This window comes from Varanus komodoensis, unplaced genomic scaffold (assembly GCF_004798865.1).
Source record: "Varanus komodoensis strain SLA01 unplaced genomic scaffold, ASM479886v1 scaffold28, whole genome shotgun sequence".
In the NCBI taxonomy this organism is placed as follows: domain Eukaryota; kingdom Metazoa; phylum Chordata; class Lepidosauria; order Squamata; family Varanidae; genus Varanus; species Varanus komodoensis.
In genome coordinates, this window is record NW_025335727.1 from 1,855,489 (window position 1) to 1,881,663 (window position 26,175).

General features: G+C 45.2%; 1 protein-coding gene across 1 annotated transcript; it reads left to right on the forward strand.

Moving 5' to 3' along the window:
* The first annotated feature begins 3,787 nt into the window (after positions 1-3,787).
* Positions 3,788-20,386, forward strand: LOC123025663 (fetuin-B-like). The gene is made up of 8 exons (XM_044434623.1): positions 3,788-4,085; positions 6,888-6,998; positions 8,327-8,414; positions 10,437-10,603; positions 12,741-12,854; positions 14,433-14,522; positions 18,665-18,776; positions 18,825-20,386. Exons 1-8 carry the CDS (start codon positions 3,852-3,854, stop codon positions 19,229-19,231), a joined length of 1,323 nt encoding a protein of 440 aa, XP_044290558.1. The 5' UTR covers positions 3,788-3,851; the 3' UTR covers positions 19,232-20,386.
* The last annotated feature ends 5,789 nt before the right edge of the window (positions 20,387-26,175 follow it).

Here is a 26,175-nt window from a genome sequence, read left to right on the forward strand (position 1 = left end):
CCAGAATGCAAGGTGGGGATGATCCTGACCTTGGTCTCCAGCGAAATACCTGGACGATCTTTTCTAGTTCCTTCTCTGCTGCCCTTCCAAGTCTTAGCTTCCTCTAGTTTCTTGGCTGCAGTCTCCCTTTGATGGATGATGGAGAGGAAGTATCCAAAACTTCTCACAATGACAGTTTCTTCATTGTGTTGGCACCTGCAGCCATGATTTGGTGTTTCTCGATGTTCATCTGCAGTCCCAGCTGTCCCTCTAGCATTCAGGGACGTCCTCTAGTGCTCAGCCTGGTCCTGGAAAGCCAAGCCAAGACAAAGTCCACGAACACTTGCAGAGTGAAGGCTGCACACCTGGGAACTGTCTTCCGTACCATGTGCAGCATCCCACGCACCTGGTGCAGGACATTGCTAGTGAATGTGCAGGGCTCCATTCCTGGAGAGCACCTCTTGCGCATCCCTCTTCTACACCGTGTGCACGCCTGTTTGGGCTGCCACAGGTGGTGTGAAAGAGGGGCACTGCTTGCACAGCACACGTGGCTTGATTCCCAGCGAGTGCTCTGTGCACAGCGCGTTTGCTCACCAGAAGCTCAGGCTCATGGCTGCTGCCAAGCAGACTGGAGTCCAGGGAGCCAAGCCCAGGGAATCTGTGGGATCCCCATCCCCAAATGGTTCTTCCCACATCCCTAGGGACAGATCCCACTGAGTTTCATCCGAACCCTCTTTTGGCACCATACTTCACTTTGTGATCTTACATGAGAACCACCCAGAACTGTAAAACACGCCATGGATTCTGGGGAGTTGCGAACCACCCAAACAACCCCCATTGCCTGGGTTGCATGTAATTAGCTGCACCAAACTGTGGTTTTCATTTTAACTGCAACAAAACTATAGCATCTTGCCATTCTGTGCAAACCAGGGCAGTATGTAGAAGCATAACCTCACAAATGTGTTCTCAGTTACCTAAATTCACTTACTTGCATAACAAAATCAAGGTCGAATTGCTGAGTGGGTGTAACAGAAAAAGAAGGAAAGCATTAGGCAACTGAGTCTTTCACAAGTATGGAAAAGTTAATAATAAAAATGTTTGCATTAGGTTAGCTTCCCCAACCTGGTGTTCTCCAGAAGTGTTGGCCTGCAACTAACTCCCCCCACCCACCTCCAACTCCCCATGGCAAAGGCCAGCACAATAGAGGGCACCAGGCTGGGGGACATTACACTAGATATTCCCCACTGAGAAGAGGTTTTCCAAGGGGTCCTGTGCCCACTCCCCAAACCCACCCTCTTCCCCTGTTGCCAGCTAGGTCTAATTCTTTCCTCATTACACTGGTCTGCAAGAAGAAAGCTTCAGAAATGAAAGTCGCTAAATTTTACCAGAATTGGGTCGCTCATGAAGGAAAATTAAGCCATGAATATTAATTGGCTCCAGTTTCCAAGATACAGCTTTGGGTCAAAAGTGCATCAAAATAATTCATAATTACAAGGGGGATGTGTAATTATGCTCCATAACTTTTCTTCAAAATGTGATATAGCAATGAGAATGGTGCCACACTAATCATTATAAATTCATCTTTTAATTGATACCAGTAACATAACTTTCCATTCATTTATTGGAATAACATAACTTTCCATTCATTCCATTCATTTTCAAGTAACATTTTCATGCTTTTTGCATGAAAAACTGACAAGCTCTAACATCAGATTAAACAACAAGTCTCCGTCTTTATTCAGTATCTAAACTGTGCTTTTCAGCTTTTCTCTTGTGAACTGCGGTAGGATCATCCTTGGAGAGATTCCCGCAGTGATCGGCAAGCATGGATGGACCCCATTTCCCTTTGCATCTCTTCTCCATGCCTGCAATATCCTGGTGGAATCTCTCCCCATGCTCATCACTCTCTGCCCCACAGTTCAAAGGGAAATAGTCTATATGCAGGTATAAGAAGTGAATTTTCAGTGACATGTTTGCACCAAGTGCTTTATAGGACCTAAGCAAATTTTCCACATGTTTTTCATAGTCATCTGCCTTGCTGTTTCCAAGAAACTCCATTGCCATGGACTTGGTGGGTTTCCTCCACACCATTGGGATTGTGAAAGGCATGGACTTTTTCTTCTCGTTTAGCCAATGATGCAGATCAGTTGCACATGTAATGCAATAATAACAAGGGGCCCAATTCTTGTCCTGATCCCCTATTCTGCACCCGAAATATGGGTGGTCTGCCTTTTTTACCACTGCCGTCATTCTGCACTTTTGAGATGCAAATGTAACCTCGCCACAAATGTAGCAGAAGCTATTTGCGTTGCTTACACAGTTTGGAGGCATCTTGACTTCTGAGGGAAAATATTACACAACTGTCCCATAGAAATGTTAGGCAATTATAATATTTCACAAGCCACCAGATGTAACTGTATGATGTGTAGGTCTGACCAAGACAAATTTACCTTGCAATAAAAGAACAATAAATTACAGTTAGGCAACAATCTTTAGTCTCAAAGTGAAGATAAATCTATACACTTCCATGTGGTACCATTTTCATTGTTCTACTGCACTTTGTCGAGAAGTTACAAGGCATCATGATCATCAGACACCTCCCTCCCTTGGAGGCAAATATACTCGCCTGGGTATAAATCTTTATCGTCAACTATGTTGAAAACTTTAGCCAAACAGCACCTTTATCACCTGTTTTCTAATTCATTTAATCAAAATATGTAAGAATTAGCACATTTTATCTCAGAGGCTGATAATTTCCCAAAATTTGTAGACCAGTGTTTTCCCAACAAAAGAAAATCAGAAGGGACACGGCAGTGCCTGTGCAAGCACATATCACAGCAACATGAAAAGCCCCCTGCAAGAAGAGATGATATGAACCTTAATGTTTGTGCTAGAGTTTGAGAACGTGGTGTTCCAAAGTCTTTCTTATGCAAGTCATATGTAAGAGCAGCCTGGGGACCGTGCCAGCAACATCGGGATCTGGTCGACAACATTTCTGTTAGAAATAGGCCTGAACTGCTTCATTTTAAATAAACTTGCAAATAATACATGATTTTTGCTCAACCCCACCCCCCAGTTCTCAGGATCATCATTTCTGTTGCGCCTTTTCTTTCCTCTCCGTCTTCCCACGAGACACCACAAGAGGGACAGGCTGTTCTCACATCCCCACCATGATCACCAGTTGTTTCAGGTCACCGCAGCTTTTTATTCACTTCATCCTTCTTTTCCCTTGGGCGATCCTGAAAGCTGTCCGGCTTGCTTTCCCAAGCACTGTTCTGACAGCCATGGGGGTGCCTTCAAAGTGCCCCCGCAGCACGGCCTGAGGCTACTTCCCCCAGCTCAGTAGCACAAGCCTAAATCCAACCCTCCATGTTCACCTACGCATGAGTAAACCCCATGGATGTAATGGACTTTGCCTGAAGTCAACACACACAAGACTGCACTGTACATTTTGCCTTCTGCTTTGTACTCATTAGCATTAGCAAGCGACTTGTTCACTGTTATCCTCTTACCCAATGCCACTGTTTTCAACAGATTTTAAGGGCTGTGTCTGATGCTAGTTCTACTTAGAGTCCTATTTCAAATTAATGGGACTTAAGGTGCACCTACAATGGTTTCAGAGTTAGTTTAAAGCCAAGCACTGGGGCTCCGAGCTGTCCGTGAATCAGACCAAGAGCACAGAACCTTCTAATAATTGACTCAGTGTTTGCACTGTGGGCACATCGGTTTAAAGGTGATGGCCACAGTGCACCAGCAAAGCAAATGTTAGTGGATTCCTTCAACTATATAAAGGAACATGCATGCATTTTGAAAGCCTGCTCTTCCAGAGGGGCTCCCGATTCTCCTTGCCCGGTCCCCCACACAGATCCGGAATGGCCTTTCTACTTGCCTTCTTGATCGGGATACAGGTCCTGAGTTCGTTGGCTGAGCATCCACCGCAACACCCAGGAGAGCCGAGCCCACTTTTACACCTTCTTTCCCCATCATGCAATTCTTCTAAAGTAAAGACAATTGCCGAGGTGGCTTTCGACAAAATCAATGCTGATCGAACAGAGGGCTACATCTTGAGTCTCCAGCGAATCTTCGATGTCCGTGAGCATACACAGGTGAGCAGCCTCCCTTGTCTGAATGAGTTCTCATCATTCCAGTAAAACAGCATGGTGGGAAGGGGCATGTGTTGCTTCTCCCGAGTTGATGCCTGCACGCTTCCAAGACACTGGCCCATAAAGCTCCAGTGCACCGCAGCTTTTCCCTACACATTCCAGCTTCTAGCAACACAATCCCATTTGATGGGGGACACCCACATTCTCAGGACATGACAGACATAGCCAAGGATCGCTCCAGTTCCCATGCTGGAAAACTGAGGCAGAGGACTAGAGAGGGATGAACTGAAATGGTCACATCTCAGATTGTAATATAGACTGCAAAGGGCACCATTCCTGGCATGTGCCAGGAAAGTAGAGCTCAGCTGGGCAGGTAGGAAATGACCTCACAGCTAGGGACCTCTTTGCATGAACAATCAGAAAGCTTCTTTCTTAGTGCCTGACCTGCAATAAGAAACATGATACTAGCAGCAGTGGGAAAATGCAAGAGCCTTAGAAGCAGAAGACAACAATGTCTGGAAACCTCTCTCTATCCATGTATTTATTTGTTAATTTATTAGATTTATATCCCACCTTTATTCTTAGAAGAACTCAAGCAGCTTCCATCATTCTCCTTCTGCTGCTGTCAAACTTATCCCCTCAGCAACAACCCTGTGAGGTAGAAACATAGAAACAGAGTGAGTCAGAAGGGGCCTCCTGGGCCATCTAGTCTGACCCCCAGCTCCAGCTGGCTCCACTCATGACATTTCTACAATGTGCATGTCCAGCCTATCCTTAAACACCCTCTCCGTTGAAGCTTCAACCACCTCCTGTGGAAGCCCATTCCATACCCTAGGGGTCCTAACCATCAGGAAGTTAGGTTGTTGGGAAGTTAGGTCCTGGCATCCACCCTAAATCTTGGTTCCCTGAGCTTTGCTCCATTGGAACGCATCCTGGCCTCCACTGCAGAGGAAAAAGAATCATGTTTCACATCTGTGTGGCACCTCCTCACGTACTTGTACATGGCTAACAGGTCCCCTCTGAGTCTCCTCCTCTCAAGGCTGAAAAGACCCAGCTCCCTCAGTCTCTCCTCATATGACTTCTCCTGCAAACCAGCCACCATCTAGTGATCCTTCGCTGCACTGATTCCAACCTTGCTATATCCCTCTAACAATGAGGGGCCCAGAACTGAACACAATACTCCAGCTGCAGGTGCACCAGAGTTGTATAGCGTGGCAGTAATACGTCTCTTGATCTAGAAGCCATGCTTCTGGCTATGCATCCATGGGTGGTGTTCACCCTCTTGGCCACCACATCACACTGCTGGCTCATGTTCAGCCTGCAGTCAACCAGTACCCCAAGATCCTTTTCACAAGTGCTGCTCTCCAGCCACTTGTCCCTTAACCTGTACTTGTGATGCCCATGCCTATGCCCCAAGTGCAGGACCTTGCACATATCTGCATTGAACGCTATCTTGTTAACCCTGACCCACTTCCATAGTCTGTCCAGATCCTTTTAGATACGGAGTACCTGCTCAGGTCTGACTGAGAGTAGGTTGGGCTGAGAGTCTGTGACTGGCCCAAAGTCACCCAGGTGGCTCCATGGCTGAGCAGGGACTAGAACCCAGATCACCTGAGTACAGTACTCTTAACCACTGCAGCGCACTAACTCTGAGTTAAAATTCCATATGTGAGGCAGGGTGGTGGTGTCATAAAAAACCACTGCTGGAAACACCGTAAGGGTAGTTCTTCTATTGAAATACACTTGCTAAACCAGTTTTGGGCTCTCCTTCTTCATGGGTTTTGAAGAAAATGTTCTCAAAGCATCCCTTGAGAGCATTTGGGGTACAGTGGTACCTTGGCTCACGAACGCCTTGGTTCATGACCAAATTGGGTCAAGAACAAAAATTTCATGAAAATTTTGACTTGGGCCACGGACTCCACTTTGGGTAGCGACCAAGATCGCAACCATCTCCCCCCACCCCCCGAGTGGGCACATTCCTGCAGGAAAGACGGGCACAGCGCAGCGCAGCCGCGATCACACATGTGTTCCCTGCACGAACACGACTGCAATCGTGGCCATCTCCCCACTCGGGGGTGGGGAGATGGCCACGATCGTTCTGGTTTGAGGGGGAGGGAAGATGGCCAAGATTGCACCTGTCTTTCCTGCAGCATGCCCATGCCAAGATTTCTTTGAGAAGCATCACCCCAGCATAACTCTGTAACGAACAGAGTGTTGAATCTGACGAATGATAACGTGGTCTCTCATTTCCGGAGGGTTATGCAGCACAGGAAAAAACAAGTGACTATAGACAGATTTTTCACCAAAATTGAACCTGCAGCTAAGGGACAAAGAAGAGAGGAAACTCCTGAAAGACATCTCCCCAGTGTCCTTATGGAGGGGGACTCTCCCTCAAAACAATAACCTCCCCCCCCCCCCACCTAGGTTCATTTTCTCCACTGTACAGTACTGTACAGTACCTTGTTACTTTGTTGTTCTTTGTCACTTTGTTTCAAAATTTCTGATTAAAAAAAATAGTTACAGAACGGATTAACCTTATTTACATTGAGTCTTATGGGGAAATTTGACTTGGGTCACAACCAATTTGGGTCACAACCAGAGTCGTGGAACGGATTAAGTTCGTGAGCCAAGATACCACTGTATTCTGGGAGCCTGTGAGTGTAAAAGGATGATCCCACAGGACGTAGGCTGGCATCAAGTCAACTTACTTCCATATAATTTATTTAGGATGGTAGGTACCCTGCCAGACCTTTTCATTGCTTGCTCCATTTCTGTGCCGGAAAGAGTTTGTCTGCTCATCTGCAGGTGCCCCATGACTCCATCTTCTTTCTCACTTTGGATGTGGTAGAAACTGACAGCCATGTCCTGAGCCAGAAATCGTGGAAAGATGCTGGAATTAGACCAGCACATGAGACGGTAAGTAAGTCATCCATCCACTTCAGAGAAGGAATGCACAGGTTTGTTAACCAAGGAGACAGGCTCTGGAGTTTTGTTTTGATGGGATCCAGAGAGGTTCTGATTGATTTCAGATCAGATTGTTTAAACTGATTAACGTTGGCGACTGGGGGATTTGTGCCCCTGACACACTGTGCGCATATCTTTATAGCTTGCTTGTTTTCCCCTGAAGTCCTCGCAAGCTGTAGCTACTACCCCCATGTCACCATTTTTCCCATGTAGACGGAATGTACATACATACACACAGGTACATGAACAGCACATACAACACAGAAAATTCTGGAAAAGGTAAACAGATGGTTCACGAAGGATGGAGTTTCTGCCAGTTTCTGTTTCGTTCATTTTTTCATTTTCCCAGGTTGAGTTCACCCCAACATTCGAGAACATTGATTTAACAATGCTCACAAATATTCCTATGCGTTCTGTGTGCCTTTTCCCTCCTGCACACGTTTTTGTGCGCAACTTTCCCTCCAATGCACTTTTTTTTTTGCAAGGCATTTTACCAACAGAATTCATTTCAGTATGTTGTTTCCACTTACATATCTGCATGTATCTGTTTGATGAGAAAAAACTCTACACCAACATTTGGAGAGCAGATGTCAAAGAATAGCTGCGTTTCAATTTGCATATTGCCTTGAAAGGGCAAAATTAAAATGCAAACTGAATTAATTTCTCCTCTATCCCTGAGTGGCAGGACAAAGATCATGGAAAGAAAAACCGGGGAGGGGGATTAGTGCAGGAGGTGAGCTATACAGAAGAGGTGGAGAGGAGGAGAGACACAGGGCTTTAATTCACTGCTAGAGCATATGCGTTGCATTCAGATGGTCCCAGGTTTAATGGCCTGCATCTTCAGGGAGAGCGGGAAAAACTAACCTGAAATGCTGGAGAGCCCCTGCCAGGCCATGACCTCCGTGGTCTGACCTAGTGTGAGACGCTCTCCTATCGCACTCCATCTAACACCTCCAAGAAGTTTCCAGAGATGTTATGGAAGGTGGGGGAGCAGTGCACACCATCACTGGTTATGAAGTAGCCGCCTGTTTTTGGAAATGTCTCTTTCTGCCCTGTGGGGAGGGGGGAAGAGAGAGAGAAGGAGAAGCATAGAAAGGGCGAGAGAATTAGAGAGGATGGATCTGGTAGACAAACGTAATAAAAGTAAAATAAGTAATTACTCTGCCTTGCAAGTTAAGTCCTGGGTCTGGAAAAAGCCAAGACGCTTGGTTAAGCTAACAGTTAATTATTCACAAAATAAATTTGTTCTGTGACTCTTAGCTACCATTCTAATGTTCTAGGTCTATGGGGGGTGCAAAGTAACACTCGCGTATAATGAAATTCTGGAACAAGTTACTCTGCTTCATTACGACTGCAATATACGCCCAAGTACGTATTTCTATATATTTGCTTGAATACAAGACTGCAAGAAAGCTTATATATTCGTAAACACCCACACTTTCCCCTTCCCATTCCGATTTGAAAGATTGGCCCATGCACATTAAAATGTAGTTGCACCAGGGCTACTGGGCCAAAAATTGATACTCATTTGATCTTTGAATTATAGCCATAAACCCATAATTGACTCAACATAAGCCTCACCTGTTGAACAATTCAGCCAGCCAGTTCAAACCAGTAGCTTTGACAAGCTCAAATCTATCCCAATTGTACATGATTACTTTTTAAATACAAATAATCCGGGCCAAAACCACACCATGACCAGATGACATCCTGCTTTGGATCTTGAAAATGAGACACAAAGATGGCATTTTAAAGCCGCAATTAATTTTGTTACTGAGGGTCAAGCTACATGTTATATTAAATGCAGCTGGCAGGTGGGTGGGGATGATTATGATAAGAACTGCAGTTCCACAGAAAGAAGGAGGCTTTTGCTGTATGCAGCACCCAAAGAGGTTGCGATCTAGAACAAGATATGCTAAATGTATTGTGCATTGCAGTGACATGTAGCTTGGCCTTGCAAAGTGTAAAAATAAATGCCTAAAGATGACCAGGGAACACAGGGGAAGGAGACCTCTGTCCTGCAGGCATGATTTAGCCCATAGAGGGTCCCCCATGAGCCACATTACCTTCTGTGAGTCCTCCAGGGGACAAGCCTCGGCCTCCAAGTCCCATCCCTGGAGGAATGCCTTCCATTATCTCTGTCCTCTGATCAAGGATAATAGCAGGGATTCTCCTGTGTACACTGAGTAAAAAGCCCCCCTCATTTTCTCCAGTCCAAGACTGAAAATAACAGCAGGGGATGTGCACAGTGAGGGGCTCAGCTGTGAGGAAGAGGATCACCATCTGCCTCCGTGCACAGACAAGTGGGGGCAATGCACAGAGGTGCGTGGTGCCCTAGGGACTTCCCCCCTCCCCATGGAGGAAAGTGTCCTGGCCAAGCCAACAGTCACTTCGCTGCACGGTTCTAGACCTCCCAAGCGAGGACGGTTCTAGACCTCCCAAGTGAGGAAGAAGGCAGACAGTCAGGGGATTTCCTCACAGAAGCACCCGGGGGATGCACCCAGCAACTCCGTTAGGGAGAAAATAGTGCTGGGGCAGAGAGGGTGACGGTGCTCAGATGTCATTTGCCCTGAAGAGAGATCACTGGGGGAGTTCATCTAGCCTTGCACTCTAAACTAGTACTCCAGAAGTGATGTGGGAGGGATCTAGTTGAGGGCGCACCTCTAACAGATCACCTTGGCTTGGCTCCCAAGACTCCAGTTTGTTTTCTTTCTCTCCGGTCCAAGTCAAACTTTGCATCAAGTGCACTCCATGTCCATGGAGGCATCTGCCAGGAATTGTGTCCTATTGTGTGACATGACTGCCCACATGTCTATGGCACAAGCAGAGTCCTTCTCCTACTCACCTGACTTGTGGGCTTGGTGTATGAGCTCCACTAGAAGCGTGTGGGCATAGAGGAGTTCCGCCAGCATTCATAAGAGTCCATAGCCTTGTTCTCAGCCTGGCTCACTTCCTAAGCCAGTGTTGGGCATGAGAAAGCAGCCCAAAGAGTGCAAGGGAGCCAAATTCCAAGAGGATCCTGCAACCCTGTGCCCCAGCACTTACATAACCCATCCCTTTCAATTTTGATAAAGGTTTGGGAAGAAAGCAAAAATAGAAAGAAATGAGGAAGAGGGCCTACTGCTTCAGTAGCAGCGCAATGAAGCAATGTGAGCCCAAGCGATTCCTTGGATGGGAGACCTCTGCTATCCCCATGCAAGATTGCACACACACACGTGCACGACGCAAGGGCTCCGGTGCATGGTTCAACTGCATTGGCACAGAAGTGATAAAATTCAGTCCTGCTGCTCCAAAGATTTGAGTTCAGCCAATGGCCATACAAGAGGGTGGCATGTTGCAGAAGGCCAGCCTGACTGGTACTGATCAGTTACTGTTTTTCTTTCCAAATAGTTTCTTCTGCAAGTGTTGTAAGAAGCTGCCCAGACTGCCCTATACAGAGCGATTCAACAGAGACCGAATATCAAGAGGCAGCTGCCGAGCTCCTTGCCAAGTTCAATGCAGAAAGCAACCAGGAGCACTTATTTGCCATCCTCAATGTCACCAGAGCAAGTTTCCAGGTAAGGTAGCAGTTCAATGTGGGAGACCACCCAGCATGAAATGATGCCTGTCGGGGCAGCACATTCCCTGAACTGACCAACAAAGAGATCTTGGGGTTGCACAATGAAAATGTTAGGCCAGTGTGCAAAGAGACAAGTTCGTCATTGGAAAGGAAAAATTAGGAAAGGAAGTGAAACTAGAACAGCCAAGGTTCTACTTTCATTTGTGCAGTTATGTGGGGTGACCACATCAAGAATGCTGTGTGAAGTTCTGGTTATCAAACTTTAAAAGCGTATGGTAGAGCTGCAAAAAGAAAAGGGAGATGAAAATGATCGAGGGACTGAACAATGCCCTGATGATAAACATCTGGGATTGTTTAGCTCAGAAAAATTCCCTAAGGGGCAACATAACAGAAGCGTACCAAATTATGTACAGTGTTGGAGAAAGCACACAGAGCGACATCTCTCTCCCGATCTCATATTACTAAAGGCTAAAGCAGTTAAGGAAGGACTCCCTGGAGAAGAGCCTATTGCTGGGAACAATAGATGGCAAAAGAAGAAGGGGGCGGCAGAGGATGAGGTGGCTGGATGGAGTCACTGAAGCAGTTGGCGTGAGCTTAGGTGGACTCCGGGGGACTCCGGGGGATGGTGGAGGACAGGAAGGCCTGGAGGAATGTTGTCCATGGGGTCGCGATGGGTCAGACACGACTTCACGACTAACAACAACAAAGCAGTCATCCCTTGAAGTTGAGTGGCGAGAGATTCTAGATGGACAAAAGGAACGACTTCTTCACATAGCACCTAAACTGTGGGATTCTCTTCCATGAGATGTAGTGATGGCCACCAATTTGGAAGGCTTTCAAAGGGAGGGGGGATAAATTCATGAAGGAGAAGGCTATCAATGTCTATTAGTCCAGAAGCATATGTGCTATGAACAACAGTTGCTGGGGAACAAGGGCAGGGCGATGCTCTTTCTCATGTCGTGCTTGGAGGTTTGTCATTGGGCAGCTGGTTGACCACTTTGCGAACAGGATGGTGGGCTTAACGGACCCCTGGTTTTATCTGGAAGAGCTTTTTTGTTCATATGTCATGTTTGCTGTAGCATCTCAGCAATACAGCAATACAGCAATACAATACAGAATAGATGAAATCCTTTAGAAAAGACTTCATAACCTGCATAACTTGGTACCCTCCAGACACAGCACTGCTAGCAAAAATCTATTTTCCATGACCTCTTTCATGAGAGAGTTGCTCCAACCCAGGAGTCCTCAAACTTTTCCAACAGGGGGGCAGTTGAAAGGTGCCAGTGGAGGGGGAGGCGCGGCGAAGTGGCAGGGGCGCGCGTGAAGCGAGGCCACAGCTTGTTCACACAGAGATCATTTTCTCCAAGCGAGTCCGAAACGATCTCTGTGAGAGCAAGCTGCTGCCTTGCCACATGCCCATGAGCCCACGCATGTACGTGGCGAGTCCAGAACCTCTGAGGCAGGCCAGATAAACGGGCACAGCGGGCCGGATCCAGCCCGCAGGCCGTGGTTTGAGGACCCATGCTCCAACCCATTGATCACTGTAGTTGCCTCATTCTCCCCCTTTCCAACTCTACAATACATTTTTTAGTTCAATGACCAGAACTGAAAGTGTATTCAAAGTGTTGTCACACCGTGGATGTTCCATGATCAATATCCCAGAAACCTTGATTTGTATAATGGGCAGAAAGAATGAGCTGTGCAGAAGAAGAGCCCAACAATATGGAAATCTATCTCGAAGCATAGCAATTCAGCTTTATATTAGAGTTGGGGTGAAAGGCCAGGTTTCAGTTGGGAAACTGAAATCAAGTTCCCAGTGAAGCTATCAAGGCTTTGGCACATGCTAAAAATGCATAAAAAGAATGAGCTGTGCAGAAAAACATCAACAGGTTGGTGCAAGTACAATGACATGCTGGTTAAAAACATCTGATTCTATCCACGGGCGAATGATGGAATGCAAGATTACTGACAATCCACAAAACATAGATGGAAAAGTTTTAACATAATCCACACATCCCTGCAACTCAAACTGTTTTGTACCTGTAACGAGGCAATAGGCCTTTGAGCCTTATGAACTGGTATCTCCTACCGGTGATGCGAACTCTCTAAAACCCTTGCCTAAACTCTTCTTATAGTGGGTTGTTGGTCCTTCAAGAAGTGTGGAGTTTACCATCCATGAGACATCCTGCAGCAAAAGCAAGTCTGGACCTGATGTTTCCAAGTGCCCACTCCTCCCACCTGAAACTGCAGTGAGTATTCCTCTGTTTTGTGCAAAACTTCACCTGTGTAGCACTAGCCATTGCGCACCATTTATTAGTTCTCCAGGAACTTATTTTTCTGGTGGGTTTGATATCACAGAGCTTGGGACATACACGTTCTGGTTTTGCTTATGCCTACAGACTAGGCATTCTACCAGAAGACCTACCACGAAGATGAACTTGTGGATGGGTTGCCAGACTTAGCACTTTCATCTAGTCTTAGTCACCTCCTCTCTGGGGAGATCACTGAACATCAGCTACCTAGAACCAACAGCTGGAGATCTGTACATTTTTTAAACCCTGCTTTCTGATTGTTAGGAGCAATCCCTTAAGCCTAAGTCCAGGCCCACAGAGAGTTGACATTATGAGTTCATAAGGGGACCATTCTATAACCAAATCAAGTTTACAGGTGCAAGTGACGATATCCTGAGATCTTGTATAATAGAACAGCATACAAAAGCTTTTAATAAATAAATATCAGAACCTGCCCCCCCCCAAAAAGACTGGCTGCAAATACAAAAGCTTCCACAATCATAGCTTGCAGATAATTTTAAAACAGAGCCAGTATTTGGAGAAGATTATTTAACCATTTAATCAATTGATTTTTGTACTGCTTAACAGAAGAAGCTCTGTTAGGTAGCATCAAAACAGAGGGAAAGAGAGGAGATAGATTCATTCAATATCCTTCTCTAGTCTCCCTCCCCACCCTGCTAGCCTGCAGCAAAAGAGCATATTTACCCTTCAAACAAATACCACTTTTCTAACTCTTTAACTCTTGCAGTTTCCAAAAAAATCCTGTGACTATAGTTAGCAAGCATGGTGAAAATTCTCCACCAGCCCTTCCTCTCATGGAATAACAATTCTCAGGGCTACAGGGAGAAGGGAGAGTTGCTAAAGATGTTTACAAAGCAGCCCTGTTTATCATCATGAAGCAGGCCATATGCTCACACCAGCAGGGCAAAAGAAAGGGATGGACAGCATGCCGGCTTGGCTTTGGATGGTTCTCGTCCCATTCCAACCAGTTGGAACAAATTTGTTTATGGCGCCTCCAGGGCTGATGTCCATCCCTGGACACACCCATGATCTCTTTTTCAAAGAACTGCAGATGTTTCCACAGAAGCTGGAAGGCAGAATCTTCTGCAACACTTTCAAAAAGGGGCAGATTATGGTCACATCCCCCATTCTACGTCAGATCTCCTCTGACAGCAGTCCTATCTTCCCACCCTCAGAGGGGAAGGTCCAAAGTATCCTATGGCCCCTGTAAGACCCTTCCAGAGAGCATAGGAACTGAGCTTTGAGTCTCTAGCATAGATGTGCCTGAAGAATTTAACACTACTGTACATGCACCTGTCTCAAGCTCCCCTGAGATCTATTCTGAGGCAAGGAGATGACACATCAGACAAAAAGAAGAATAAAGGGGAGCCCTTGATGAAGAAGAGTCACACCTACTTCTGGGTCATGTAAGATAATTGGCCTTCCTTGGTTATTTTAGATATTGGAACAATGTCTAGGCTAGCTTGAATGGATTCCTTAAATACCCTACTAATGAAGGTATCCTTTTTCTCCTAGACAATAGGTCTATGCAAAGGCTCTGTAGTATACAGTCAAATAGAACATCGGAAGTTCACTCGTGTAAACTGTGATTTCTTCCCCCGACAGGTATGTTATTCCATCAGGCATTATTTACAGAAAATAATAATCCATAGTATATAAACTTTATTTATTTATTTATTTATTTATTTATTTATTTATTTAAATGCCTTTATATTCTTTCTACAACTATTTTCCAAGGTGGTGGCGGAGCTTGTTATGTGCTGTCAAGTTGCCTCCAACTTATGGTTACCCAATAAATGAAATCTGTCCAAAATGTCCTGTCCTTCACAGTCCTGCTCAGCTCTTGAAAATTCAAGACTGTGGCAACCTTTATGGAATCAATCCTCTCATATTCAGCCTTCCTCTTCTGCCTTTTACTTTCTGTAGCATAATGGTCTTCCCCAGTCAGTCTTTCCTTCTCATAATGTGTCCAAAGTACAACAGCTTTGGTCTCGGCCCTGGTCTCTGGTGAAACATCTTTACTCCTGATCAAGTTTAGTCTACAATTTGATCTTCTTCTGAAATTATTTGGTCCACTCCAGTAGCCAACATATATTTTCACTATTCTTTTGAGTGCCTCTTCCTTTTTGGAATCCAGCTTGAACATCAGACTTTTCTTGCTGAATATAAGGTAACATTCTTTGCTGAAACACCTTAAGCATCATTTTGCTTGCATGGGAAATCAATGTTATGGTCCTGTAGGTGGGCTTTTTACATCTCCTTTCTTGGAGATGCATATTGAAAAATTCCAGTCTGTGGGGCATAGTTTTGTTTTGAGATTTAGTTTTTGTTTTGGGCTTTTTTGGCACATTCTTGTTAGGATTTGGACCAATTCACTCTATGCAGCTTGGAATAGCTTTATTGGTACTCTATCTACTCCAGGTGCTTTATTCATTCAAAGTGCTTTCAGGGCAGCTTTCACTTCACTATCTAACATTGCAGGCTCTTCTTCACATGATTCCTCTTTGAAGGAGTCTGTCATCTTTTCATCTCTTCTGTACGCCTGTATATTCTTTCTACCTTCTCTTACTTTCTCCTGGTCAGATAGTATGTTCCCTTTTTGGTCATTTAGCATTCCTAATCTAGGTTTGAATTTCTTTGATTTCTTAGATCTTCTGAAAAAGTCCTGGTTTCCTTCTTTTGTTGTTGTTTATTTCTTTGCATTGGCCAGCTGTTTTTATCTGTATGTGATAGTGCTGAAAAAAGGGATTCTGACCCTTTTCGTTCACCTTTTGTTTTTGCTTCTTGACTATTTTTAGGAATTGTGAGTCTTTCTTCTGTCAACAGTCTAGGCCTTCTCTTTCCTTTTGCTACAGGAATGTTCTTTTGACATTATTCTCTGATAATGTCTCTGGATTTAGTTCATAATTCTTCTGGCTCATAGTCTAACGAGTCTTTTATGTTCTTTTTGTAGACTTTAGATTCCTCAGCAATGTCATTTAAGTTGTATTTTGGCACTAGGCTTCTTTTAGTGCTCCTTTTCATCTTTACTCTGATTTTTATATTAATAGTTCATGCTCAATTCCACAATCTGCTCCTGGTACTATTTTGGCAGTGAGAATACAGATTCTCTATCTCCTGCTTCCAGTTACATAGTCTATTTGATTTTTATATTGGTCAAGTGGGGATGTCCATGTCAATCGGACAGTCATCCAATCAGTTGCCTAAACTATGTGTTTGCCATAGACAAATGGTTAGTTTCCCAGAATTCTATGAGCCAGTCTCTTGCTTCATTTCTTACCCCTAAGCCAAAATCTCCCACAACATTGGACTCTGTTTCCTACTTTTGCGCTCCAGTCACCTATGATGATCAGGCATGTCTTGTTTTGGAATATTATCAGTTGCCCGCACGAAAGTTTTCAATTTCCTCTTTCACAGCTTCTACTGTTGGAGCATAGACTTGAATGATGGCTATGCTGATAGGTTTTCTGAGAATTCTGATTGATAGGGTTCAGTTGGACTTTGCCTTCTACCCCTTATTGCCTGTGTGACAACTTTGCTCAATATTAGAGCCATTCCATTTCTTCCAAGTTTGTCAGTTCCAGAGGAAAGTACTTTGTGCTTGTCTGTCTGAAAAGTCTACCCCTTTCCAGACTACATTATGTTGCAGTACCAAGTACTACAGTGCTTAACCATTCCATTTTTTGCTTTATAGTTTCCAGTTTGCCTTAATTCATACTTCTCACATTCCACATTCTAATTCTATGCATTGTGCAGCATTCGGCTTTTGTTTTGCCTCTGTCCATGTCAGCCACCAGACTTCCTTTAGCTTTAAACTAGTTGCATTATAGCAACAGTGCTATTCATACTTGTTCTTTGCTCTCTCGTAGTTGCTAGTTGAGTGCCTTCTGATCTGAGAGTATCATATTCTGGCACTATCTTTGTTTCAAGTATAACTTTTACAAAATAAGAATGTTCAGAATGGTTTACCTTTGCTGCCTTCTTCTGTACAGCACTAATGAAAGTTAGCTTCAGCATCACCGCTGTTATTTATAAAAGATCACCTTCCAGGGTTGCCTTCAACCACCACTGCTGCCCTGCAGCTGCTCTTTGGGAGTTTCTCCACCCTCATCACCTTTGGAAACACCCATTCTCTTCTGCTGAAGTGACCGTGCACAAGTGGATGAAGCTTAGTCCGTGTCCCCATTCTGACCATTTCACCTTGGGCTGACCCTGCCAGGAGACCAGTCGAGTGAGAGATCCTGGCCTCCTGGCAGCATTGCTCTTGGCATCTCAGAGGCACTCAGATCCACTCACTGCATTGCATGTGCATCAAAGAGTGGGTCCCAAGGTGGCATGCCATAAAATAAACCAAAAGAAAAACAGTATCAGAATGCCAATGGACAATTAAAAATAAACAGCCCAACAATTCAAAGCAGCAGAGGATTGAAAGGGTTCAAAGTCAGTGTCTAAATACCTGTACAATGAGAGTACAAAACGAAAGTGAGAAAGAGAGAGCTCTCTCTAGTGTGCCTATGCCAGTCGCTCCTGCAACACTTGTTTCTAGCCATGCCGCCCAGCTTGCTTCATCTACTGCACGTATCCCATCAGCTGCCATGGTTGAAATTCAACCCGAGGGTGCCCTGCACTTGCCTACATCACCAGCCTCTTCCTCACTGGTCTGCAAATAGAGGCTGGATGGCTGGCGTTGCGCCTGTGTTTGCTACTGTTTCCACCAGGCTCCATGGTAGGCGTTTGGAAGCTGAATTGTTGACTATATAAGCCATGGGGAAGCATGGAAACCATACAACAGACCCCTCTTTTTCGCCTTGGTTCCACAGAAACCAAATGGAGCGCATAGAAAACCATGACAGGGTTCAGATGAACGACAAACCATCCTACAGTGGAAACTACCATGGCTTGTCGTTATGTGTGAACCCAGCCAAAGTTTCCAGACAGAATGGACTGGGGGAGTCAAGAATGGTGGAAAACATTCATGCCAGCAGTATTATGAGGTCCTGGAAGACAAATCCACATTTGTGGTTTCAAGGCCAGTGCCACCCAGATAGCATTTTTTTCAATTTTACATCTTGCATGCACAGGATTAGGTAGAATAGATGTTCACAGATGAAATGGCTTGGAACCATTGACAACCAGACTAATCTTACTGCTGATCAAGATGACTGACCCTAAATCAACCCACTGGTAACATTCCCTTCCTTATAGCAGTAAGCCAGCCACATAGGCTCCTGGAACACCATAGCTCATGATAGAACCAAGTTGCATGCAGAAGGTCTCGGCCTCAGTCCCAGCAACTCCAGGTGAGACTAGGAAAGACTCTTGCCTGAAAACCTGGAGAACCATGCCCAGTTGGCATCCACAAGAGTGTGTCATATGGACCCCTGGTCTGCCTTGATGTTGTTATTACAATGCATTTTATCGCAAGGCCATGTCCTTTGGGAACTTATGGGAGACAAGCAGAGGCTGAATCCAAGCCACCTTCTTCTAGGGCTGCCCAATCAATTCCTCCATTCTTGGTGTCCTTTTGGTACCTGGACCTACACAGTGAGCAGGTGGTTGGATCTGCTCACCACAAACAGGCACTTCAGTTTTTACATGCTATGTGTAAACTGCCCCAAGAAGGATGCCACAATTTGCATGCAGGAAAATACTATCACCACAAGCAGGGATGATCACGCACACTGGCGCTTGAGCATCTAATTTCTATCAACCCCTGAGGAGACCTTCCTTCTGTTTTGCACTATTAGGCAAGCAACACCCATGAAGAGAATCCACAGAGTGGAGCTGACTCTGAAGAGGGCCATGGCCATCATCAAAGAGAGAAGGAACAGCACCAACAGCACCCCCGCCCTCCCCATCCCCGCCATCCCGGCCCTCCCCATCCCCGCCATCCCGGCCCTCCCCATGCCCACCATCCTGGCCCTCCCCATCCCCACCACCATCATCATAATCACTCAGATGGGCACCGAAACCTGCCACATCACCGTGGATCACTGGGTCGGGTGACCGTTCTGCCTCGTTCGAACTCTCACGTGTCCCTCCATTCTTTACCTAAAATTGGAGCAGAACAATGGGATGGGAGCCCTGTTCCCCCTCAGGAGCAAGGCCCAAATATCGACTCCACCCTTCCTGAAATACACGGCATTTCTGAGGGGGCCCTACCAGTGGGGCGACCAGACGTGATCATTCCATTCCCCACGGGGTTTTCAGAATCAGATTCATGCCCAGGGGAGACCAGGATACATATCCATGGCCTTGAGCTGCGCCAAAGGCCTGTCACAAAACCACCCCCGCAAACTTCCCAAGCAGAATAACGGTGAGCACGAAATCGGGTGGTCAACATGAAGCGCATCACTGCTGCCTGAGAGAAGCTTTTGCAGAAGAAAGGATAGCCTAGTTCTCAGGGTCTCTTCCTTTAAAAAGGTAATGTTCTCCCATTGGGTCATGGACTGGACTATTCACACATTCTCCCACTTAATCATGGATTGCATCCATTCACATACTCCCCCACTGGATGGTGAATTGTACCCATTCACACATTCTCCAAGTGGATTTTGCATTATACACACAAGGGTACCAGAGGAAGCTCTGCATTACAGATGTAGAGTTTACATTACATTTCATTAGTGATTTGTGTCAATGAAAGTGCTTTCCCAAAATGAGATCCCAAATGCACTTTCCCTGTACCATTTGGTTCAAATTAGGTAAGATGGGCAACTACAATCACAATGTGTGAGTCTTGCTGGTTTGCATATACAGTGTGAGGTTGAGTTGGGAAGGGAGTGTGTCTCCTTTCAAGTAAAACGGGCTGGGAGGGAAATACTTAACGAAAAGAGCACAGGAGAGCAGACGATGCCGCTGGCTGTAAAGACGGCCTCCCGGTCCCATGCTTTATATCAGGACCATGCAGGCATCTGAACAAGCTGATGTGACTGCCCCAGCACTTCCAGTCTTTGCGCTCCAAGCCCTGATGGACTTGACTTGTAGCAAAGCAGCCTGAGGGGCAGAAAGCCTGCCAGTGTAGAACTACACCTGCACTATGGTATAAAACTCGGAAAGGGAGTAAAAATGTGTGCTTCCCATGTTTCAGTCAGGCCTATTTCACTAACTCAAGATGAAATTTCCACCACCTCCCAACCTACATGCCAGTCCCTGTCCATCCAGCTGGGTTTTTCTAACTACATGCCTCGTGGTCCTACTCAGGAAAACACAAACAGTGCATCAGTTGCATCCACGGAGAGAATGTAAGGGCGTCTCCATTGCGGAAGTGACCCCCCTGGCTGCCAAATGCTCCCTGCTCCTTCCCCAAGTGGCATCACGAGAGCAAAAGTGACCTTCTTTTCGCCCCCCTTCTTCTTCCCTTTGTTGCTCAATTCAAGACCGCTTCCTTGCAATATGAGAAAAGCGCCCGTTTTCCTTGTAGCAGCAAATTCTACAACATAACCCAATAAATGGGCAATGTGACTTAATGGTCTTTCTAGCGGCTATTTTAGAAACTAGACCATTTCCGTGATCACTTTTGAGGGGAAGGGTGTCTGTAGCCCTTGGTGTTGCAGGAAACCCTTGCAAATGTGTGTTGAGCTGTTTTGGTCGAAAAAACCAAGAGGCTCCTCGAAAAGAAACGGAAGCACTCATGCAAAGAACCTTCATCTTGAAATTGCAGGGGGAAGGGTGTCCAGGATGGATGGGCCACCAAAGCTTCCCTCACAGCTACTGGGGTGGCCAGGTGGTGCTTTCAGGTGGACACCGTTCTGTCCTCCAGCATCGCATTGCCGCTCCCTGATTCAGCTAAAGCAGCGGTTTTCAAACGCTGGTCCACAGACTGGCACTGATCTGCCAGAAATTTCTAGAAATGGCCACTCACCACTTGCGCTCTCACCCACAGCCCTGATGAGGAAGCCCAGGGGGGCAGGGGGCACAGCGCTCTGCGGAGCTAAGTGTTGCAGAGGAGCTGCAGAGGGGCGGCCAGGCCTTGCAGCACAAGCATGTCGCCCCACTGCAACCTTGTGGCCAGAAGCAGTGCTTTTTTTTTGTAAAAAAAAAAAAGAGCCGGAACTCACCTCCTGGGGTCACACTTTTACACTAAAAAAGATTTTCAATTCACCAACTTTTTTTGAAATAAAGAACTTATTTACCTTTTACAGGTAGCCAGTCACTCTACACACACATAAACATAATGGTCGCTGCCGGCAGTAAGCACTCAGCACGCGACCACACGACCGATCCCAAGCTGAGCAGCGTCCTGAGCCGAGCAGCGCCCTCACAAGCAGCGCGGGCAGACACGCAGCCCGCAGGCACTACGTTAATGCTTTTTGCTGCCGACCTGCTACGCCCGACAGGGCGATTCACAATCACATGGAAAAATCCGTCAAAAAAAGGTGCCGGAACACTGTTCCGGTGCATTCTATGACAAAAAAAGCCCTGGCCAGAACCATGCCACGGCGTGTGCCAGCCCGATGTTCCAACAGCAGGCTGCACTGGTGTGCCAGAGCACCTGGAAGACAGCTGAGCTGCTCGCCTTGTCATGTGGCACAAGACCCGAGCCAGGCAGCTTGGGGCCACTCGCATGACGTGCTGAGGGGGCAGTGGCGGGGGCAGCAGTGGGGGCAGCAGCATTCTCAGAGCTGCAACTCGTGCTCAGCCTGCTCTTCCCGCTCACTCAGTGCTGCCGCCGTCACTGCCAGGGGAACCAAGCCGATCCTAGCAGGAAGCAGGGAGAGAGCTGGTGCGGCTCCACAGGAGGGGCAGGGCCATTCAGAAAGTCACCTGCTGCTATCACTTCTGCAGCCCGCACTGCTGCCTACCTGACCCCGAAAGCAGATTTCACGGAATCTTATAAAATGGAAACAGAAAAACAACAATACATTTTAACCTTCTTCAAAAGTGAAAACAAAAGCCTAAAGAAAAGTATTGATGAAACCAAAAGTAAGCCAAGTAATGGTGCTCCAAGTTTAAAAGGAACAGTGAAAACAAAATATATTGATACTCCAGTCGGTGAGACAGAAACCAAAAAAAAGAAAAGGTGACTTTGTTAGGCATTACAATAATGACTAGTTAAAACTTGGTTTCACCATAGCCCAGAACAATTGGCACGTCTCTTGTGTGTGGTACGTTCTGAAATTTTGCCAAATGATGCCATGAAACCTTCAAAACTTGCTCATCATTTGCATTCAACACACAGATATCTTACTGAGAAGCCACTTTAGTTTTTTGAAAGATTACATGACCAAATGAAGTCAGAAAATTCAAATGAAGAAAATGATGACTAGAGATAAATCACCTGCTTCAAGCATCTTAGTTAGTTGTCCTTCGAATAGGGAAAACAAAGAAACCGTTCACTAATGGTGAAGAATGGTGATACCTAAAGGAACGCCTGCTTCCATATTTGCCCTCCCACCCCTTGAGATCGGCAGCAGAGGCCCTCCTCCGGGAGCCCTCCATGAGAGACCTCAGGAGGCAAAGTACCCAGAGGAGGGCCTTCTACGCGGTGGAGCCCCATCTGTGGAATGCGCTCCCCAGAGAGGTCTGCCTGGCGCCATCATTATTTGTTTTTCAGCGCCAGGCCAAGACCTTTTTATTTAAAAAATATTTTAACAATGCTAGATAATATATATAGGTTTTAATTGTGCAGCCAGGGTGTTTCTGGGTTTTAATTGTATTTGTATTATGTTTGTTTATTTATGTGAGCCGTCCCGAAGCTATAAGCGATGGGATGGCATACAAAAATTCTAAATAATTAAATAATTGGTAAAACCTTGGATCTTAGATGTCACTCAGAAAATGTTGGGTCCTCAAGCTGCTCAAAAACTCGAGGCTATACTGCTTTCAGACAATACCATTCAGGGAAGAATTGTTGATTTGGCCAACAATATTGAAGAGCAAATTGTAGAGGAGATAAGCCGCCCCGAGGTTTCGGCAAGGGGCAGCATAGAAATGTAATAATAATAATAATATTTTATTATTATTATTATTATTATTATTATTATTTTTGCAATTCAGCTTGACGACAGACATGAGTACCCATGCTATTTTACTTTGCCTAGTAAGGTATATTGAAGATGGAAACTTCAGAGAAGAACATCATGTTGACTGGATTTACCTGGATGGACCACTGGTTTAGAAATATTTAATGCTGTTAATGAGCATTTTCAAGCACAGGGCTTAGAAGTGAGTCAGAGTGTGTATGGATGGTGTTGCAAGCATGAATGGACATGGCTCGGGGGTAGTTGTGAAAATAAAGGAGGTTGCATATCCAGAAATGTTGTCCACTCACCATGCAATTCACCAGCAGCACTTAGTTGCAAAGAGATTTTCTACTGAATTAAAAACTGTGATGAATGATGCAGTGAAGATCATAAATGAAATTTGCAGTCAAGCTTCAAACTCCAGGCTGTTTACAACACTGTGTGAAAGTATGGACTCACAACACCAACACTTTCTTCTTTATACCGAAGTAAGGTGGCTATCAAGAGGTAGCGTTCTTTCATGTCTTTTTGAACTGGGAGAAGTAAAACAATTTCTGCAAGAGCAGAACTCTGCATTAGCAGAGCCTTTGTTGGATGAGGAATGGATGGCTAAGCTTGCGTATATGGCAGATATATTTAGCCTTTTCGACAAACTTAATATTTCTCTTCAACGGTTTTGCACAAATATTTTCACACTGAGAAATAAGATGGATGTGTTGAAAAAGAAACAGGTTCTTTGGGATAGTTGTGTACAAGAAGAAGATACAGAAATGTTTCCACATTTGCAAGAATTTTTGACTGCAGCTGATGTCAACCAGAAATTCATATTTAATATAACAAGCCAACTTTTAAAGGTGTTAGTTCAAAACTTTAACCATTATTACCCTGAAAGTCAGGATCCCCACAAAGGTAACCTCTGAATTAACAACCCGCTTATGGAAGATATCAACTCATGCACACTTAATCATCATGAAAAAGAAAAATTGATCAAGTTATCTTCTGATGCCATTCTGGTGTCCGAACATAAAATGCAATCATTGTCACAGTTTTAGATATCACTGAGAAAAGAATATCTGTCTCTAAGTTACAGAGCTATTAAATTGTTAATCATATTTTCTACAGCATATTTGTGTGAAAAGAGTTTTTCAGTCCTGTCACTGATAAAAACCTAACAGAAACAGAATGGATGTCACTGCAGTGCTTTGTCTCTTAGAAACAACACTGCAGCCACGACTATCAAGAATTCTTGAAAAGAAGCAATAGCAGACTTCACACTAGCCTTATTTGAATTAAATAGTGCTCTCTAAAAATTTCAATTACATTTAATTTCAATATTTTATTCTTTTATTAGCATTTTTTACCGCTCAGTTTCTGGTTATTTTAGAGAATTTTCATTTTTTGGTATTAGATTTTAAAACTAAGACACAAAAATAGTATATTATGTAATGCTTCTTATTTCTGTCTCAGCAGTCCCTGAAATAATTTTCCTATTTTTGACAGTCCCCAACTGTAAAAGGTTGAAAACACTGATTTAAAGCTCCCACTTCACCCTAGGAGGCAGCAAGCAGAGAACAGGAGCCAGAATCAGGACTTCATTAGTGTTCCTTCTAGCATCTGAAAAAAAAATTTAATCCATAAGCATATTCAGGGATCCTATATAATGTTATAGTTTCTGAGTAAGGAATGACACTTTTTTCTGCTCTTCTAAAGACAAACTTCCTGTGGTGAGAAAGAAGATGGAAGAAGCACTGGGAAAACACAGTTTATGAATGGATGAGGTCCCTGTGGACCTTCCCTAAAATGCGAGTGAATCGGGCATGGTGATTCCACACTAAACAATGTGGAAGCAAGCAAGCTAGGTTGTACTTCTTACAAAGTATTTGTTCAAAACTGCATGGTGCTGAAAAGTCAGGAGATGTCGTGCCTGAAGCCCCAACAGAGACTGCACCCCACAAGGAGGTCTTGTGCTTGGGACCCTGTATCCAAAAGCCAACCCCCCAACCTAGCTTGGGGGTGGCTGAGCAGAGAGCTGCACCTCCCGCTGACTCCCTGCCCATTGAGCAAACACCCGAGCCCACATCAAAGCAAGAGAGCCCCGAGGGAAAAGACACTGCGAGTTCCACTCAGGAGGAGTCAGAGCAGGTTGTCCCTCCTCCCACTGACGCTGAACTTCCTGAACATGACACAGGAGACGCAGGGGGTGTGATAGACTTTTCCCTAGCAATCAATCGTAGCATTCTGAGGAGGTACGAGCAAAGGCAGGCCTTGTTACGCCAGAGGGAAGAAAGGCGTGACCAGGAGGGCTAGTCCCACGTGGGCTCGGGGAGAGACACCACTAGAGGATTAACATCTGCATTCCAAAGACCTCAGCAGAAGAGCTTCTCTATAGAGTTGTAAATCTTGTAGACAAGTAGCAATAAAGGACTTTAGTTTTATTGCTCGAGAACGAGTGGGTTGTTTACATGTTGAGCAGCACCTCGACAGGAGATCAGTTACATAAAGTTGGAAGGGATTGCCAGTTCTGTAGAAGATGAACACCAGGACTGAGCCAGGGAAAGAAGGAAAAACATCATCGCAAAGCAATTCATCAGGAAAGAATAGAAAGCTATTGAGAAACCATTTGTAGAATTCATTGCCACTGGATGTGGTGAGGGCTTCTAGCTTAAAAGGCTTTAAAGAAAGATTAGGCAAATGCATGGAGAATAAAGTTCTCAGAAGCTAGGCATCATGCTGACACCAGTATGCTGATGTGTTTGCATGGGACAGAAGGCGTTGATCATCCAATGGCCTGGTTTACACCTTCTGAAGGAAATTCACCTTCTTTGGCTCTTGACACTGGGCACTTCCCTGAACTATTATTCATAGCGATTATTATGCTTGAGGCACAATGCAGTCCCTTTGCCTTGGCCCCTGGCCCACAGTTCAAGGCACTGTGTCTAAAGAGGAGCTCAGGACCAGTCTCACAGGTTTGCGGTGTGTGAACAATGGTCCATGTGATGAATCCAGGCTTTTGTGCATTTTGGTACCATGATATGCTGGTCCTTATTATTCAGCACTGAACCAAGGTAAGGCGCCCTCTGGAAGAAGTTGACACTGCTTAAACACCTGCTAATAGTGTCTTCATCGTGGCTAGAATGAGCTTCAGTTTGTTGGTCCTCATCCCATCAGTTCCCCCACTGAGGCACTGCTGCAGGACATCCATAGGCTCAGTTGGGATAGATGAAAAGAAGAGCTAAGTCTGGATGGCCACCAATTTGGAAAGCTTTCAAAAAACGGGACTGGAAAGATTCATG

Coding starts and splice junctions, on each gene's coding strand:
- LOC123025663 (XM_044434623.1), top strand. CDS start 3,852: ATGGCCTTTCTACTTGCCTTCTTGATCGGGATACAGGTCCTGAGTTCG. Junction 6,999..8,326: donor TTAGACCAGCACATGAGACG/GTAAGTAAGTCA, acceptor CTAATGTTCTAG/GTCTATGGGGGGTGCAAAGT. Junction 18,777..18,824: donor GCACCCCCGCCCTCCCCATC/CCCGCCATCCCG, acceptor GCCCTCCCCATG/CCCACCATCCTGGCCCTCCC.